This window comes from Ailuropoda melanoleuca, chromosome 8 (assembly GCF_002007445.2).
Source record: "Ailuropoda melanoleuca isolate Jingjing chromosome 8, ASM200744v2, whole genome shotgun sequence".
Classification (NCBI taxonomy): domain Eukaryota; kingdom Metazoa; phylum Chordata; class Mammalia; order Carnivora; family Ursidae; genus Ailuropoda; species Ailuropoda melanoleuca.
This window is the reverse complement of record NC_048225.1, coordinates 15,061,092-15,078,341: the sequence shown is the minus strand read 5'-3', so window position 1 is coordinate 15,078,341 and position 17,250 is coordinate 15,061,092. Positions and strand designations below refer to the sequence as shown.

The 17,250-nt window shown below is 55.4% G+C and overlaps 1 protein-coding gene and 1 long non-coding RNA gene across 6 annotated transcripts in view; one reads left to right on the top strand and one right to left on the bottom strand.

Annotated features, from left to right (window-relative positions):
- Positions 1-792: 792 nt before the first annotated feature.
- On the bottom strand, positions 793-17,238 carry LOC109488479. 2 transcript variants are annotated; one of them, XR_004627037.1, is made up of 4 exons: positions 17,079-17,238; positions 15,985-16,102; positions 8,649-8,735; positions 793-920 (listed from the first exon to the last, which is right to left on the bottom strand). It is a non-coding gene; the product is annotated as an uncharacterized LOC109488479 (long non-coding RNA). The 2 variants fall into 2 exon arrangements; XR_004627036.1 differs by lacking the exon at positions 793-920 and having other exon boundaries at positions 7,086-8,735.
- USP2 (ubiquitin specific peptidase 2) overlaps positions 8,823-17,250 on the top strand; it is a 16,885-nt gene continuing 8,457 nt past the window's right edge. For 2 of the 4 annotated variants that reach the window (XM_034665970.1, XM_034665969.1), the window contains exons 1-2: positions 8,823-9,629; positions 9,850-10,035. In XM_034665970.1, the coding sequence (XP_034521861.1) occupies positions 8,853-9,629; positions 9,850-10,035 (963 nt within the window). In that variant the 5' untranslated portion in view covers positions 8,823-8,852. The remainder of the gene's footprint in view (positions 9,630-9,849; positions 10,036-17,250) is intronic. The other 2 variants (XM_034665972.1, XM_034665971.1) reach the window with 1 other exon arrangement.

Below are 17,250 nucleotides of genomic sequence, written 5' to 3'. Positions count from 1 at the left end.
GGGAAATAGAAGACAAGGAAGGACTTGAGGAGAATGGTGATGGACAGCAACAACAGCCATGGAGAAGGGGGAAAGGAGCTAAGGACACTTGGAAGGACAATCCAGGTGAAATTGAAAACCTGGGTTTGCCTTGGCACCAATCTACCTGGCAGTGCAATTTTCTTCAACAGCATGGGATACACAATGAATGGGAGTGTCGAAGTTGCCTCTCGGCTTTTTCTTGAAAAAGTAAAAAGACTCCCCTCCACTACCTGAGGGCCTCCATGTACCCGCTCAGGGAGCCATCATCAATCATCACCAATCACTGGTTTGTTAGTAAAATGAGCCAAGAGTGTGTTTAAGAAGAGAGAGGAGGAGGGGAGGCGGAAGAGCAGGCGGGAAGGAGCGAGAACTTTTAGCCTTCCCTCAAACCTGGAAGTTGATATATATATACCCTAGGGCTCAAATGCTGGGCCTCCTCCCTGGAACCCCTCCTCGTCCCGGTCCTGCCACATACCGGTCCGCTTCTTGTCGCGCTCCACACCCTCCGAGCTCGTGTGCTTTTCCTCCACGTGCCTCTCTGTATATACCGGTCGCCTGGGACACCCCGGCCGGGCGGGGCTCTCCTGACGCCACAATAGGAACAAGCCAATAGCCGTGACGCGTCTCAGTGATGCGAGACGCGCGGTGTGGCTTTGCCGGCCGGGGCGCAATGAGGCGGCTGCCCGCTGGGTGGCGCCGATTTCCCGGGGAGGTCCTTACTGGGCCCCCGGAGGAGGTGGGGGAGAGGCGGGCAGGAGCCCAGGTCAGGGAGCCCTCTGCGTCAGCGGCTGCTCACTGCGCCGCGCCAGTACCAGCCGGGACTCACCCGCAGCTCCATGCTTGTGCCCGGCTCCACTCGTCCATCCTCGAAGAGGAAGGTACGTGCCACCTGTCGGAGACTAGGGAGGAGGGATGCGGAGGTCAGCGCCGTTGTTGGCTCAGAAAGTGAGATGTCAAAGACAGCCTGGGTAGAATGGGCACCAGAAATGTAGAGCGAGCTCCAGCTGTGCGTTGGAGCTCCAGCTGTGGGTGCCAGTTGTGTTGGGGGTGGGGGGCCTGCCAGCTGACAGCCCAGGGTGCCAGGAAGAGCCATCTGTGTGCAGATCAGTGTGTTCTAAGGAAATGCTGCTTGGGCAGGTCCGCGTCTCTGTGCCCTGTGCAGCATATGGCCTAAGAGTGACGCCTGGACACTGACAACCCCTTCCCCACGTGTGCGTCCAGTTCACTTACTCCGCCCCGTTAAAGCTCCTGGGGGCTGTCTCTGGTCAGTTTGCCAAAGGGGTGAGGGTGGGGGTAGGGCAGCAGTTAAGTGGAAGGGGAGATTTTCCACCAATCCCAAACCAGAAAGAGGCATCTTTGAAATTCTCACCAATCCCAAACCAGAAGCAGGCACGGGGTGCTCAGAGGAGAGTAACTTACTCTTAACAGCCACGGCAAGCCACGGCCAACCCATTCTAGCTGTTCTCTGAGGAGTGAACGTCTGCCTCCGGATCCTCCTGCTTTTAGAATGCGACTGAGCTGGAGACCATGGTGATGTTCACCTCCCCAAGCATGGGCATGAGAAGGTTCCCCCAAGCCCAACCCCGTAAAGTGGAGGAAAGGAGAGCTGGTTGGGCTGGGGTTGGGGCATTCCCCACTCCTTTGATACTGTAGATGTGTGCCAAACTGGAGTCGGAATGAGGACTGGAATGAGGGTCAGGGACGAGGGCGTCCTCTGAAGTGCATCACCAGGACTCAAGCTGAGTCAGTAGCCTTTGCTGAGACAGGGTGGAGGCACCATCCTGGGTACTCCCAGTCCTCAGGGAGAGCCATCGAGAAACAGGAGACACAGACCGGGAGCAGACAAGAGCACCAAGGCCCAAGAGGTTAAGAATCCTGCGCCATCCTCCTGTGAGCCTGCCCAGCCCAGCTCTGTGGCCCTGGAATCCTGAGCATTCTGACAGGTAGAGTGGAACCACCCCAGAGCGGCTTTCTCCTGGTAGCCTTGGGGCAGCTGCACTTGCTGTATTTTTCTAGGCAAAGGGGGAAGGAGCCGAAATAGGCCTGGCCCTTTTCCACTGGATGGGCTGGACATCTGGGAATATAGTAAGAGTCATTTGCCCTTGCCAGTTATGGGACATGGACCAGCTCAGAAAACCATGGGGCTATTGTCTGGCTTTAGAACAGAGGACTCCCAAGGGGTGGCCCAGAGGCCCTATTCTCCCTAAGAAGGTTTCCACGGTAGGTGCTACTACAAATACTGCCACTAATCATAATAATTAGTGGAAGTATTCAGTATAATCGTTATCATTTATTGAACTTTTACCAGGTGCCAGGAAATTTACAAATATTATTTTATTTAATCCTCACAACTGTGAGGTATAGCATTATTATACTTTTTACTCCTGTTTTATAGATTAAATCACTAAGGTTCAGACGGCTTACATGACTTGCCCACTGTCTCAGAGCCAATACAACCCACGCCTAGAAGTCCATTAGAAAAGAGTTTGGACTGAACACCTGAGGGCAGGTCCCGCCTGTGTCTCACTACCTGTGCGCCCCGGATCTCTGGTCTACTCCACCTCAAAAGGGAGGATTTGGACTAGCACCAAGGCTTCCTCCTCTTCTCTCCATTCCACCCCCATCCCTCTATCCTCTTTCCACTTGTTTCCCCTTGGATCCCTCTTCTGTTCCACTTCAAAATGTCCCCCTTCAGACAGCCCTCACGTCATCTCCTTGCCTGGCACTGGCCCGTCAGGGCAGCACCTCGAGGGAGGGCCTACCACTGCCCCTTTAATTCTCCCCGGGCTTGGAATGCAAGTGAGTTGAGCTAGCCATCTCTGTGAGGTCAGATAAGATACTATATATATCGGAGTCAGTAACCTGAGCTCCGGATTACCCAGCCCCAGTCAGACTCCAGCCTCTGGGCTCTCCACTGCGCTCCCTGCCTCACTGGGGAAGAAGCCCCCAGATCCTGTCCAGTGCCCCCGGACACAGGTCAGTAGCTGCCCCTGTAGTATGTGAACTTCATGGGGCCGCTGTCCAGAGAGCCCTGTGTGTTTGGGGGAGCATGTGACAGGCTGCCCAACTGGGCCTGGAGGGTGCTTGGGGCAAGACGGACGGTGAAGGCTCAGAGGAGGCAGGCAGGGGCAACGAGGACAGAGGAAAGACAAGCCCTGGAGGAAAGGGAGGGAGACTGGGACTCTCCCATGGGGTAGGGGCAGCAGGAGAGCTCCTGACAGAGGTGATTAGGAAAGAGAATTTAAGGATACCGCCTGTGGGCCCATTCCTTTGCCTTTCCTTCGAAGTGTAGAGATGGCTACCCCCTCCAAACCCTAAATCAAGAAGTATGCTATAGACATACTGCCCTGGGCTCAACCCCTACTCCACCAGTCAGGACTCTCACCCTCATCTCCAATCTCTCTCATCCCTTCACCCCTCTCCCAGCCCTTGGGCAACTACTGGGAGCAAGAGAGACAGAGATGGACCCAAATTCTCTTGAATGGTACCCTGCCAAGGCATGCAAGAGGATTAGGCATTTAAACTGGTGGGCCGCTGGGTGCAAGCCTCTGAGAGACAGAGCTACTACTGACAGGCTGGAGGGGAGGGGGCAGACTGAGACTGCTGGGGACTGAGAGGTGTCCACAGAGCTCTTGGAACAGGCAAGCGCAAACAGCCCCCACCCGGGTCCTCCACCCTACCTGCATTCACACCTACCAGGACTTCCATCAACCTAGGAGTTGATGCTTGTCCCCAGACAGACCCAAGCAGATAGAAGTGAGGGTCAGAGTGTGTAAATGGAGACAGGACCCCTCTCTCAGCCCTCTTTACCTTTCAAGGTCAGCACATCAGCAGCGCCTCATTCCGATGGTGTTAGCAAGTGGCTTTGGGAAGCTCTGAGGTCACCGCTGTGGAGGTTCCCAAGCACCTGGCAGGACTGGCTGGGAATCCCCACTCACCTGTCCTGGACACCTGGGTAGGAGGGAAGGACTGAACTCTGTTGAAGCACCCCTATGAAACCCAGCTAGGGGCTGTCTATTCAGGCAGTGGCAAGGCCACAGACTGGCATGCCTTCACCCCAGAAAGCAGAGCAGATCTGGGCAGAGAGGGGCCACGAAAGCTGCTGGGATGTGGGGCATTACCCATCCCCTACCCTGGGGGCCAGGAGTGCCTGAGATTCCTGGGGAGCCAGTCCCTCCCCTGGCTGGGCAGGTTAGGGAACCCTTCACGTGAGCAACAGGAAATGACAGTAGCTGACACACAGGGGTTGGCTGCCCCAGGGAGACAGGGCTCATTTTAACCCCTGACTCATCTAGCCTGGGTACCTTGGGGAGTGGGCCAAGCTGCAGCAAGGGTAGGAGGCTGGGGGGCATGTCCATAACCAGGCCTCAGGCCAAGGGCCCTGGCTGGCGCTAAATGCCGGTGCCCGGGGACACTCGGGAGATTGGCACTGCGGGTGAAATGGAGGCCTCCTGGACCATCTCTTGGCCGATCAGAATTGTACTGACGCTCAGGTTGCACTTGGCTTCGCTTTCATTTGCCCGCAGTGGAAACTCGAAGGGCCGCCTCCTGCGGGAGTCTGTACCTGCCACACCGTGGCCTAGACAGTGGATGTCTGCATCCCCTGTACCCCGTGCCACAGGTCCTGCCCCATGCCAGCTCAGGGAGAGGCCAGGAAAGTGCGAAGTGGGGGCACTGGCTTCAGGGTGGCTGTTGGGGGCAGAGCACAGGCACAGCGTGACCTTGGGAAATCCACGTCACTTCCACCAACGCTGGTTTCCTCATCAGCAAGTGGGCATGAGGACAGCACCCACTGCTGAGGGCAACCGTGACGATCAGCATGTTGGTACGTGGTGTACCAAAAGCCTTCGTGCACTTTCAAATTTCAGTAACTTCAGAAATAAGAATGCTAAATGCTTCATTTAAAAGTTGCATTATTTCATTCCTTGTCTATTTGTTGAATTTTGAATAAAACTACTAACTTTGATTTAATGGAAATCACTGAACCTTCACACGATGCTCGTGAGTTTAAATTCTTTCTCCAAAAGAATTAAAACCTAAAAGTGCGCGGAGGCTCTGGGGACGCTGGGCAGGAAGTGCACTTCGGGGAGCACCAGACAGGCAGTTCTCCAGGGAGGGCTGCCGTGACCCGGGCCCCGTGAGAAGCTGCATGGGAAGCGCTCAGCACGCTGCCTGTCCAGAGGTGTTCAGTGCCTGCTGGCGGGTCACAGTCGCTGGGCTCACGTGTCCTTTCAGGAGGCTGAGGGTTCTGTGCAGGAAATGTGGCTGTACCTCCCAAGAGGGTGAAACTGAGCAAAGTGAGGGGGAGCACTGGCAAAGCAGGGAAGAGTGGAGGTGCCTGTGGGAAGATGACATAGAGGAGGAGATTGGCAGGTGGCGTGCCCCTGCTGTCCGAGGTGGCGGGCACCTGGGGAGGAGTTGCCTAGAGCCACATGCCTATACTTGCCAGCTCTGGGTAAACAGCAAAAGGAGCCGGGCAGCAGGGGCCCCACGCCCGGCAGAGAGGGAGACGGGGGATCCCAGCCAATCGGCTCGCCTCCCACTGCCCCATGAAAGGGCCATTCAGTCCAGGCCGTTCCTGTGGCAACGAGGAGACTCAAAGCCATGTGAGCGCCCGTCCTGTCCCTGTCTTGCGCAGCGAGGCTACAGCCAGGGCCCAGCCTGCTCTCCCACCCATGGTGTGTTCAGCGGTCTCCAGGGACAGCCGTGCCAGGTAATGCCAAGGGGCACCAACCCAAGCTGTCGGCTCACCTGGAAGGTGTTAACACTTTTCTCAAAAGTGAAACTAGGGGTTAGGGGAGGGGATAGTCATGTTCAAGGCCTCAGCCCCAGTAGGGACCCTCTGTCCAGACAGGGGAACTCTAAGCCTGACGTCAGCACTGAAAGGCAGCTGCCAGGGAGCTGGTGGTGATAGCATGACCCCCACCCAGGGCTGCTTTGGCTGGGGTCGGGGGTCCTGCCACTTGCCTGCCAGATTAGAACAGAAAGATTAGTGGGGATTTAGGAGCCCTCCTGGGATTCAAGGTGTAACTCCACCTCTAGCCCCAACCCATCCCAAGGAATACTTGCGGGCCTCCCCAGGGCTGTCTGTCCCTGTCCCTTGTACCTTGTTTGGCCCCAGCACTTCTGCGTCACTAGCGGGGCCAAGAGAGGTCACGAGTTTGGGGCAGAGTACCAGTTCCCTGGGAGCCTTAGTGTGGGGGAGGGGGAGTGAGAGCCATGGGGAGGAGGCATGAGCTCATGCCCTGGGGGGGATGTGGGGGGGGCAGGCCATATCTGATTGGCTGCCTGGTGTCCCAGAGCCCAGTTCCTGAGTGAGACCTGGAGTCTCTTTGACTTTGAATTATTGATGGAGTTTCTCCAAAGTGAAATAGAGCAGGACTCGTCCCACGCCCCCGCCCTGGTGCCTCTGTCTGTGCCTCCCCCAGCCTCCCTCAGCCTTCATGCTCTTCCTTCTCTGGACCCCAGAAAGCCAAGCAGATGGAAGAAGAGCTGTGGTTCCCCTCTAATCCTGCACAAGGTCCCCCTCCGGTTACTTTTTCCTAGTAAGGAGTGGGAGCTGTGCTGGAGGTGGAAGCTCAGGGTGCAAGGACATGTATACAAAGATGGGGGTCCCCAGGCCAGGTGGGAAAAGCGTACACAGTAAACGTAGACCAGGCCTTTCTGAGCCAGCCCAGACTGAAAACTGCTGCTGGTCTCTGGCAGGGTCTAGAAGTTCTGTTCTGGGATCCATATGGAGGTTGCCACCTGCTGATCTCCCCACCCCTGCACCTATCCCACGCCCTGCATGGACTGAGTTTCTAGGGCTCTCTGCCAAGCCATCAGCATTTGGGGCTTGGCACCAGCTCCTCTCTGCCCAAACGGGCTGGGCTCCCAGACTAGGGCAGGCTGTGGGCTGCCCGAGCCAGTGTCTGCAGCTCGGCTAGATTCTGCCCACTGCCCGCTCATCCGCACATCTCACTGAGGGATACAAGGGAAGCCTGGCGCCCCACGCTGAGGTCAGAAGCCAGCCAGGCCAGGAGACGGCCAGCCCTGACATTATTATAGGCCTATGAAGGAGGAGCTCAGAGCCTGGCAGGGGTTGGGGGAAGAGATAATAACCACTGTCAGAGCTGAGGGCTTCCACATGTTATTATTTCATTTATTCCTCGCAACAACCCTGTGAGGCAGGAACCATAATAATGATGATTATACTCATTGTACAGGTGAGGAGATTGGGGCTCAGAGAAGCTGAATGACTAGTGCAAAATCACCCAGCTAGTCAGTCACGGGGCAAGCCAAAACTAGCTCTGTACCACTACTCTGAGGTTCCTGGAGGGCTCTGCCCCCCCTTGCAGGAATCCCCCAAGAACCCCTGATGTCCTCAAAGAAAGAGGCCTGATCCTACTAGTTCCTCTCTCCAAAGCACCGTTGCCCACCCCCCCCAGCTCCATTTTAGATGAAGCCTGCACACTTAGGGTGATGGGGGGACTCTGGTGGACCCAAGTGAGGCTAAACTTGATCGGGAGGGGTGAATCAAGGTCCAGTAGGAAGAGCACTGCACTAGAAACCTGAAAGACCTGAATTCCAATCTTGACTCTGCTAGTTGTGACCTTGGGCAAATCAGTGTCTCTGTTCCCATCTGTACAACAGAGAGGTTAAAACATGACTCTTGGGTGCCTGGGTGGCTCAGTCAGTTAAGCATCTGTGTTCTGCTGTCATGATCCTCAGCAGGGAATCTGCTTCTCCCTCTCCCTTAGCCCCTCCCCCTCCACTCGTACTCCATCTCTTGCTTTCTCTCTCTCTCAAATAAATAATCTTAAAACAACAACAACAACAAATGACTCTTTAGGACCCTTACAACTCCTCAGTGCAGAGATTTCTGTGTGCCTTCACCAGACCCACCCCAGCTGCCACAGCAGGGTGAGCGGAGAGGGAGTACTGCCTATAGTGAAGGATTTTAGCCTCTAGGGGGCCCCCTTTGCACGAGTCATCACCATGAGCTGGTTGGCTTAGACGTTGGTAGAGGAACACCTGGGGGGGCCAGAGGACCCCAACTCCAGTTAGAACACGTGAGTTAGATCCATGAAGAGGGTAGTTTCTGCTGCACGAGGATTCCCCACCACGGCAGGTGACCGAGTCCAGGGAAGAACTGTGGGATCCGATCTGGAGACTGAGGTCAAGTCTGCTTTCTGCCACGTGCTCACTCACCACCGCCTCCCCTAGCCCCACTGCTTCCTCTCAGGAGCCTTCTCTTCCTCACCAGGAATCTGACCAAATGATCCTCGGGCCATTCGAGCTCAGACAATGTATGATTCCAAAAAAGATTCCTGCCCCTCCTTTCAGCAGAAAGAATTACAACTTAATTCTTAAAATGTCCAGCATTTTCAATCCAGAGGTTGAGAGCAGTAGCACCTCTCCGTAAAGCTGAAGAGAGAAGCAGATGCGATCTGGGCTAGAATACTACGGGTCACCTGGAGGGCTGTTGAGGGAGGGCAGTCCCCACTCTCATGTCTGGGGCTTTGCAAGGGAGCACTTGGAGCAGCCAGGACGTGCTGACTGATGGCCCCGCGTGGTTTGTAAAAGCCAGCTCACGTCTTGTGCTCTCATTCAGGTGTGAATACACAGGTGCGCGTGCATGTACATACGTGCATAGGTGTGTTTCTCAGCGGTGGGCCAGCGTCTCACGGAAATGGGCCGTGTGGTCTCTGGTTGAGATCTACGGTTCTGGCCAGCTAGAAATGAAGAACAGGTATGGGGGTGCCTGAAACCTGGCAGGGCCCTCTGACCACTGCTTTCCTTGTCTTTCAGCCCATGAGGCTCCCAGTCCCCACTGAGTGCCGCCCTGAAGGATGTCCCAGCTCTCCTCCACCCTGAAGCGCTACACAGAATCGGCCCGCTACACAGATGTGCCTTATGCCAAATCGGGCTATGGCACCTACACTCCCTCTTCCTACGGGGCCAACCTGGCTGCCTCCTTCCTGGAGAAAGAGAAGCTTGGTTTTAAGCCAGGCCCCCCAACCAGCTTCCTCACCCGTCCCCGTACCTATGGTCCCTCCTCCATCCTGGACTATGACAGGGGCCGCCCCTTGCTGAGACCCGACATCATCGGGGGTAGTAAGCGGGCCGAGAGCCAGACTCGGGGCCCTGAGAGGCCTTCAGGGAGTGGACTCAGCGGGGGCAGTGGATTCCCTTATGGAGTGACCAACAGCTCCCTCAGCTACCTGCCTGTGCCTGCCCGCGACCAGGGTGGAACCCTGACCCAAAAGAAGTCCAACAGTCAATCAGACCTGGCCCGGGATTTCTCCAGCCTCCGGACCTCAGATAGCTACCAGATAGACCCTGGGAACCTGGGCCGCAGCCCCATGTTGGCCCACACCCGCAAGGAGCTGTGTGCCCTGCAGGGGCTCTATCAGGCAGCCAGCCGCTCGGAGTACCTGACCGACTACCTGGAAAACTATGGTCGAAAGAGCAGTGCACCTCAGATGCCCACCCAGGCCCCTCCCTCACGAGTCCCTGAAGTCCTCAGCCCCACCTACCGACCCAGTGGCCGTTACACTCTGTGGGAGAAGAACAAGGTCCAGGCCCCTGGGTCCAGCCGCTCCAGCTCCCCAGGGCGAGACACCATGGTGAGTTTGCCCCTTGGGGACCCAGTGGTGGGCAGCAAATGATGTAAAAGACCCAAGATTGAGGGAAGGACTCCCCATCTGACTGATGATGGAAGGCAGAGGTCTCCTTCCCAAACCTCATGACAGCTGCTCCTGCAGCCCGAGCCAAAGACGACATCTCAGCATGTCTGGTATCCTTGTGGCTCAGTGCCTTGCTCAGGGGCCTTCCCACTCTCCCCAGGAAACCTATTTCACAACCCATGCACTGGACGCCAATCCAGCAGTGCTCCCGGAAATGCTCGGCTACCCCCACATACACTGCAGTGTTCACCCTCTGCTTTGCCACCCAGCATGCCAGGGTCCCCCACAGGCCCTGCACCATCCTGGACTGAATGCTGAGGCCCCCCAACCACCAGTGCTCCCTGTGGTAAGAGAGGCCCCCCTGCTCTGGCTGCATCTCTCCTCCTGCTCGGGCTTTTACTTCCCAGCCTGGGGACCTGGCTTACCATTTGGGCATAAGACATCAGGGGGAGAGGGACTCCCCTCTGATGGACACCAGTCAGGACCAGGGTGTCTGGACAGCAGTGCTTATCATGTGTCTTCAGAGAAAATGCTGGAGACATTTTTGTCTAGGGCTTTAGACAATCCCATACCTCTGTATTGCAGTCCTGCCTGGACTAGAATGAGGGAAGAGGCTCTGCCAGAGAGAGTAAGGGCTGGCTTGCATGTAATCCGGGAACACACCTCTCTGGAATACTGACTACATTCTGCCTTTTCTTTACTTATTAGTGTACCCATCAGGTGGCAAGCTCTCAAAGAAGGAAAAAGAAATCACATCTCTAGATGCGTCCCCATGTGCCCAGCACTGTGCAGAGCTCAGCTAACCTGCTGATTGCATGACTGGGGGGGTTGGGTATTGTGTTTCCTTCATACCTTGGGTACCAGTCCCATACTTCTAGGACAGGTACCTTTTGGAAATAAGAGCGGTGCATAGCAAGAAATAGATGCTGCTTAGTGGGCTTGTCCAGACAAATGGAGCAGGGGTGCAAGGTAGGCGCAGCGCTTTGGTTCATAGACCTTTAACCCTGTCATAACTAAAGGTCTTGAGGGGACAACTTTGATAACATTACTTAAAGTCTTGGCCTTGCTGGGCTGTCTATGAAGGGCCATGGGAGACACAAAAGTTGGTGCCTCCCAGAGCATTCAGAACCTGACCAGGCAGGGCCGGCTACGTTGGAGGGCTGGTGTGGAAGAGAAGTGGGGGACAACAGGGCTGGCCTGGAAGAAGGATGTGTTCTCAGAGGGACATGTGGTTGGACTGAAGCATGATTCGCTTAGAGGTGTCTGGTGTGGCTCATCTCAGAGGCAATCCGAAAGCAGCTCATAGCGGATGCGCCCTAAAGGCCTCTGGGAGGCTCCTTCCCTTTGCTCAGAGGAGAACGGTTTTTTATGGTAAGCAGTGTCTCTCAAAGTGAAGTCTGCAGGAATCAGGGCTGCAGGGCTTAATCAGTCAGGGGCCTGGGCCCACCCAGGTCCCCTGAATCAAACTCTCTAGGGATACGCCCGGGAATCTGTCCTTCTTATAAGCTCTTCAGGTAACCTTTAAGCATGCTGAGGTTTGAAAAGCTCCTCTCCACAGACGAAACTGCAGACCCACGCTCAGCCCCAATTATGAGAGCATGGTCTCCTCCTTTATGGGGGCTCAAACTCCATTGGGACTCTGCCTCCTTCCTACACAGACGTATCTCAAACCTCCCTCCCTGGAGTCTGCTGCCCTCCCTGCCCCCGCCCCCCAGCAGGAGACACCTCAGCCCCTCCTCCACCTCCAGGGCCAGAAGAGGAAAGTTTTGAGAGAGGACGCAAAGGGGTGGCAGATTGCCCTGGGGCAAACTCAGCCACCCTAACATCCCTCCCTCCCAGCCAGAAACAGCTCACAGCACAATAGCCAGTAACACCCTACAATGGAGCTAGTGTCTCACCTGAGCTCACACAGAAGACACTGCCAACGGGAAAGGCCCCTCACGGGTCAATGGTGTAAGACCCTCCTGTAGCCTCCCCCCTCCCCTCACCGCCCTCAGCCTTACTTCCTGCTGCCTATTCCATCTCCTGGGGTGAGAACAACCGTGCTCGTGCTTGCGGGGCCTGCACCACTTCTTTCTAAAAGTGGGTCTGGTGTCTTTTCAGATCTCCATTTGGGGATCTAACGTTCTCATTCATTCATTTCGGGGCTCAGCTTACCAGCAGTGCCACCTCAGAGAAGTTCCTTAACTTCTGAACCTCTTTCCTCTATAAAACGAGAGTGTTCATACTTCCCACTTCATCGATCCTTGTGAGGAATCAAAGATTGTACGGCATCTAGGAGGTGCTCGATAAATGTTAGTCCTCCTTGTACCCTTCTAGGCGCTTCTGGGGAGCAAGAGAGATGCAACCCATGGTCCCTGCCCTCAGTGCATTCACAAGGAACTTGGGGAAATAAGTTCTTACAATAGTTGAGAGAGGAGGCAGCCCCAGGTGTCTTTTAAGTGTCATAGGAGGTGGGAAAGGAAGAGGTCACCTGAGGCTGGAAGGAACAGTTTGCCTCTGTAACCTTAGACACCTCTCATCTGAGCTCTGTTTCCTCATCCATAAAAGGGATGGGTCATACCTGCCCTGCCCACCTCACAGGGTGTCATGAGGTTTCAAGCAAACACTGGCCGTGAAGGAATCTGAAACATATAAAATGCTATGGAAGAGTGGGTGGAAAAGGAGAAGACAGAAAAGGGGCATTTGGCAGCTGAGTGAAACAGGGAGAGGAACACACTTCTATCATGTGGCAGGGTCCAGCGTGATCTGACTCCTCTGGGGTCCCCTGGGGTGGCCCTGGCCCCAGGGGCTCTCCAGGTAACTGACTTGCACTACAGTTGACATTCATAAAGGGAAGTCAAAAGCAAGCCCCAACCAGGGAGGGAGAACAGTTCTAACCAGGCTCATTCCCATCATTAATAGTCACAGCCAACATGAACTTGGAATATTATAGACTCAGCTGAGCACAAGTAAAGGACTGGTGGAGGGGCGATGTGAATTCTGAAAACCCCCCCATGCTTGCATAAGCACCAACAAAACACCAGTCCATGGGGGACGGGGGTGTGCAGCTCAGCCTAGGATAATGAGGGCTGCCCCAGGCTCCACCTTCTGTTTAAAATGCAGACAGATTGGAAGGGAGGGACTGATGGTTCAGAACTGGCAAAAAGAAAAAAAAAAAAAAAAAAGCTTTCACTACCACCCCCACCCATTGCCTGTGGGGACTCCAAGTCACACCAGGTGGGTTGGCCCTGCAGAAAGCCGGGAGCCGAAGCACCCAGCCCGGTTATGGGCCCCTCCGCCCCACCTCTCCTGTTCCCTGGGCCTATGGAAGGACAAGCTGTTCCCACTGAGACCTGCCAGGGCTGCGCTTTAACCCCTACAATCCATCCTAATCCTCCCCCGCTCCGCCCCTCCAACTGCTCCCTCCCCAGCCCTGGCATTCTGCCTGCCAGCCTCAGCCCTGCCCTCACCCCGCCCCGCCCTGCCCAGGCCACCCTCTGCTCTCCCCGAGACACCGCCGGGGTTGGCCCAGGACCCTCCAGAGCACAGTCATCAGGCCGAGTGCCTGCTGCTCAGCCGCAGAGCCAGGGAGTGAGGCTCAGAGCCCGCCAGCCTAGTCTCCCCACACAGCCTCTTCCAGACCCTTGCCCTCTGCTCTGAAACCTGTTGCCAGGAGCAAAAGGTCTGGGAACCTAGAGTACCTGGGTCCTATTTGCCAAGGGGCTGCTGACTCATCTCCCGAAGGCTTGGGTTCCCAGCTGTTCAGTGACAGGGAGATTATATAAGCGGAGGTCATGTGATTTACTCTTGGGTGGGACTTTGAACTTGACTGCTGCCATGCAGTGAGTAGAAGTTACTCCAAAGAGAACAAGTTGAAGGTGGCAGGAACTGCCCTAGAGGTCCTGGGTGAGAAGTGGAGAAGTGTGACCTTCCTCTCTCCTCCCCTGCCTTCTCACTCTGTTTATTCAGCCACGGTGAAGTGCACCCCGCTGTTCGTCCCACTTAACAGCCTGAGACCCTGGGGCTGCCCTCACCCAATCAGCTGCCCTGAGGAAGCGGAACTTCCTAAGGGCTTGAATCTCTGTTGACAGCATGGGAAGGTCGCTCAGAGGAGACCTTAAGCCAGAGGGTCTCATGGCTGGGACCAGTACTAGCCGCTGAGAAAGGACAGGCAGTTTGGGCTTGTGTTTAGAGTCAGCAAGACACCAATGTTCTCCATCCCTTGAAGACAGGCTACGCGCCATGACCTGGCTGGTGGCCCCAGTGGTGCCTTACCCGGGCTCCGTGTCTCAATCCTCGCCCAGCATCACCCTCCCTGCCTCCTCCACCGCCCCCGCTCTAGGATGTCTTCATGAGTTGACATGGTGCTGCCGTGCGGCTCAGCAATGGAGAGGTTAATCCGAGCCTGGCAAAATGTTCCCTGCCCATGGGGGAGCCGCTCCACTGACCAGCAGCTACAGAAATGAACATCATGTTCAGGGCCCGGAGCTGCACACGTGACCCCATGTACCCTCTTACCTCAATGGATAGGTAAAACTGGCACCCACACAGAAATATAAGCAAGAGAGGGAAGTGTGTGGGCCTCTGGAATCCAGCTGGTCCCGGCCAGACTGCCCTAGGGCTGGAAAGAGTACAGAGCTTTTGGACTCCTGGGGTCGGAGTGATGCAAGGAAGCAGAGGGCCCTCTGTCCCCAGGGGCATTTGAGGGCTGAAAGCCCAACCCCCAACAAGGACTGAGCCCCTACCAGTTCAGTCAGTCACAGGCCACCAGTCTACCCACTTGTGATGGTAATGACAGGTGCACGCTTTGCGGAGAAGCATTTGCCTGGGTCTGAGCAGTGTTTCCAAAACCCTTGAACCAAGCTGCCATGGAGACCTGAGAAAGCAGAATATACTCTCAGTCCTGCCTTCACAGAGCTAACCCTTACTCTAATTTATTTATAATCCATCCAGGCCAAAAAGGATTTGAGGTGAAGAAAATTTCTTAACCACAGGGAGGACAGGCCAAGCACAGGTTCTGAGAAAGCAGCAGTCTCAGGCTATAGGAATGAGTCCTGTTCAGATTAGCTCAGCATATCTGAGGCAAAGAGTCATGGACCCAGAGCCAGATTCAGATCCCAGAAGACTACATCCTTTCCCCATCCCACTTCAAGAAATGACACTGAGGAGAAAAGGTGTCATGAGGGTTTGGCCAGTTGAGAAATGAGCCACAGTTCCTTGCTGGTTGTGTCCTACAGCAGTCAGACCTGCTTGACAAGACCGGACCCTATGTGAATTCTTTCCCCCTCACCCAGGCTTCTCAAAGAGCTCCCCTGCAGGTAGCTTTCCTCATCTGGGCCTCCCTGCTCCCAGCGATGCCCCTAACCTTCTACCTCCCAGGAAAGAGGGAGTGAGCTTGCTAGCAGAATGCCAGGATGTCCTCAGGTGGGAGTACTCACATTGCTGGCCTAAGTCATGGGGCGAGAGGCCAAATACTCTAGTGGGTAAGCACCTGTTAAGACAGTGCTTACCACAGCACGCTTATTCAACATGCAAATCCAGACTCACCCCACCCTGTGAGGCGCAGTGGGACTTCCAGGACAACCAGGCCTGGCCCCCACTTAGAGATGAGATCAACACCATTTATTAAGCACCCACTAAGAGAATCCACAGCCCTGCCCCAGGAGGTTTCAGTGTGATGGCACAAGCCACACACGATCTGAAACCATTTACAGAAACCTTAAAGACACTTATAAAACAAAGACAAACATATTAAGATAAATTAACACAGTGTAAGCTGAATGCCAGTAGTCAGAGGGTATGCAGTAATCGGGTGTTTCGAGCTGAATGGAGTTCTTTAGAGAGGGCTTGGTAGAAAACACAAGTTTTGAGCAGACTTTACAAGCGGGTAATTGGCAGGGAGCAGGAAGGGCATTCCAGAATCTCCTGGTAATCGTTAAAAGCACGGGTTTTGCCGTAAGACAGGTTGGGGTTCAAAGCCCCACACTGTCACTTATTAGCTTTATGGTTCTGGGAAGTCATTTGGCCTCTCAGGACTTAAGGTCTTTCATCTAGAAAACAGAGATAATAGTTCCTACATCACTGTGTTAATGATGCAAGTTAACTGGGATAATATGTATATATGTATAAAGCACTTAGCTAGTGCCTAGCATTTAGTAAGTACTTAATCAGTGGCAGTTTGGTCTTTTAAGTGAGAGAAGGCAGGTGCTGAAGCAGAGAAATAAGAGCAGGTTGGTTAGCAGGGATCAGAGAAGTACGAGGGTGGTGACCATGGAAGGAGCCTATGGACAGACAGCCTCACAGACAGAGCTACCTCAGCTTCTGGGCCGGACGCAGAAGTCAGGTGCTCGAGGTGCTTGGGGGCAGAAGTGTGGTGTAACCAAATGCCAGCGTTGCAGCAGACGCTGTAGGGCTCACTCGAAAGGGTGTACCTAGAAAGAGGGAAGCAGGGAGGAAAAGGCTGGCGCAGTGTGTCCAGGATTTGGTCCCGGCGTGAGGACAGGGACTGGGGAGCTCACCACCCTCACACCGGTGCCCTCACTGACCATCGGGTAGAATGCCCTGCCGCTCCTGCCTCATGCCCACTCACATACGTGTGTCCTGGACACATCCCCCATGTGGCTGCGGTCGTGTGTGCAGGGCGCGTGTACATGTGGCGAGGAGCACGCCAAGAGGAACAGAAGGAGGCCACAGATGAGTAACAGCACACGCTGCTGCTTCTCAGAGTATTTTTAAATGCTAAAAATACTGGCTAAAAATAGCCAGCAGGCTCCAAACAAGATACTTTCTCTAGGCAGATTCCGTGTGGGTCCCTGATAGGTGAGGGGGGGGGTGGAGCATCCGAAATAAAAAGCAAAGACCTCTGCTCTTCAAGCATCGCCGCCCTCAGGGTCAGAGCGGTATGCTTGCCCCCACCCCAGCTGAGCACCTGCTTCCCCGTCGCGGTGGTACTTTCTTCCTACCGCCCAAAAAAAGCCAAAATTGGAGATTCTGTGAGAGATAGAGTTGGGTAACTGGATAGAAGACAGAAAATGTTCTTCCCTGGGGCCAAATAGGACAGTGACCTCTCGTACCTTATAAAACAGGAGCACTGCCGCTCTTGATAATGGGACTTATCAAGGGACTGGGGGGAGATGAAGGGGGGCGGTGCTGAGTGCCGACCCCACGGAAATCCATGCTCCTAACCCAGGGGCCCAACGACCCTCGCAAGCTGTGTGGGTGTCGGGCTCCAAGAGGGCCTGAGTTCCCCCGAACGATGTGCTAAAGTTTGTGCGCAAGTGCATTTGTCCCCCCGATGAGAGCACGGAACTTTCACGGGGTGCGCCAAATGCCCGGCAGCCCCCAGAAGTCAGGAACTGTAAGCGGCCCGGCGGGGCCCGGGTGTGGGGGGGGGCAGGGGGAGCTCACCGGGCTGACACGGTCCTGTGGGGGTCCTCCTGAGTCCCGACCCCGATGCCGGTGTGGGGCTCGGCGCGCCCGTCCCGACCTTCCCGGGGACGGCGGGTCTCAGCTGCACCGAGCCCGGGGGGTCGTCGGGCAGGGGGCGGCCCGGGTGGGGGGCCGAGCTGGGAGGCGCGGG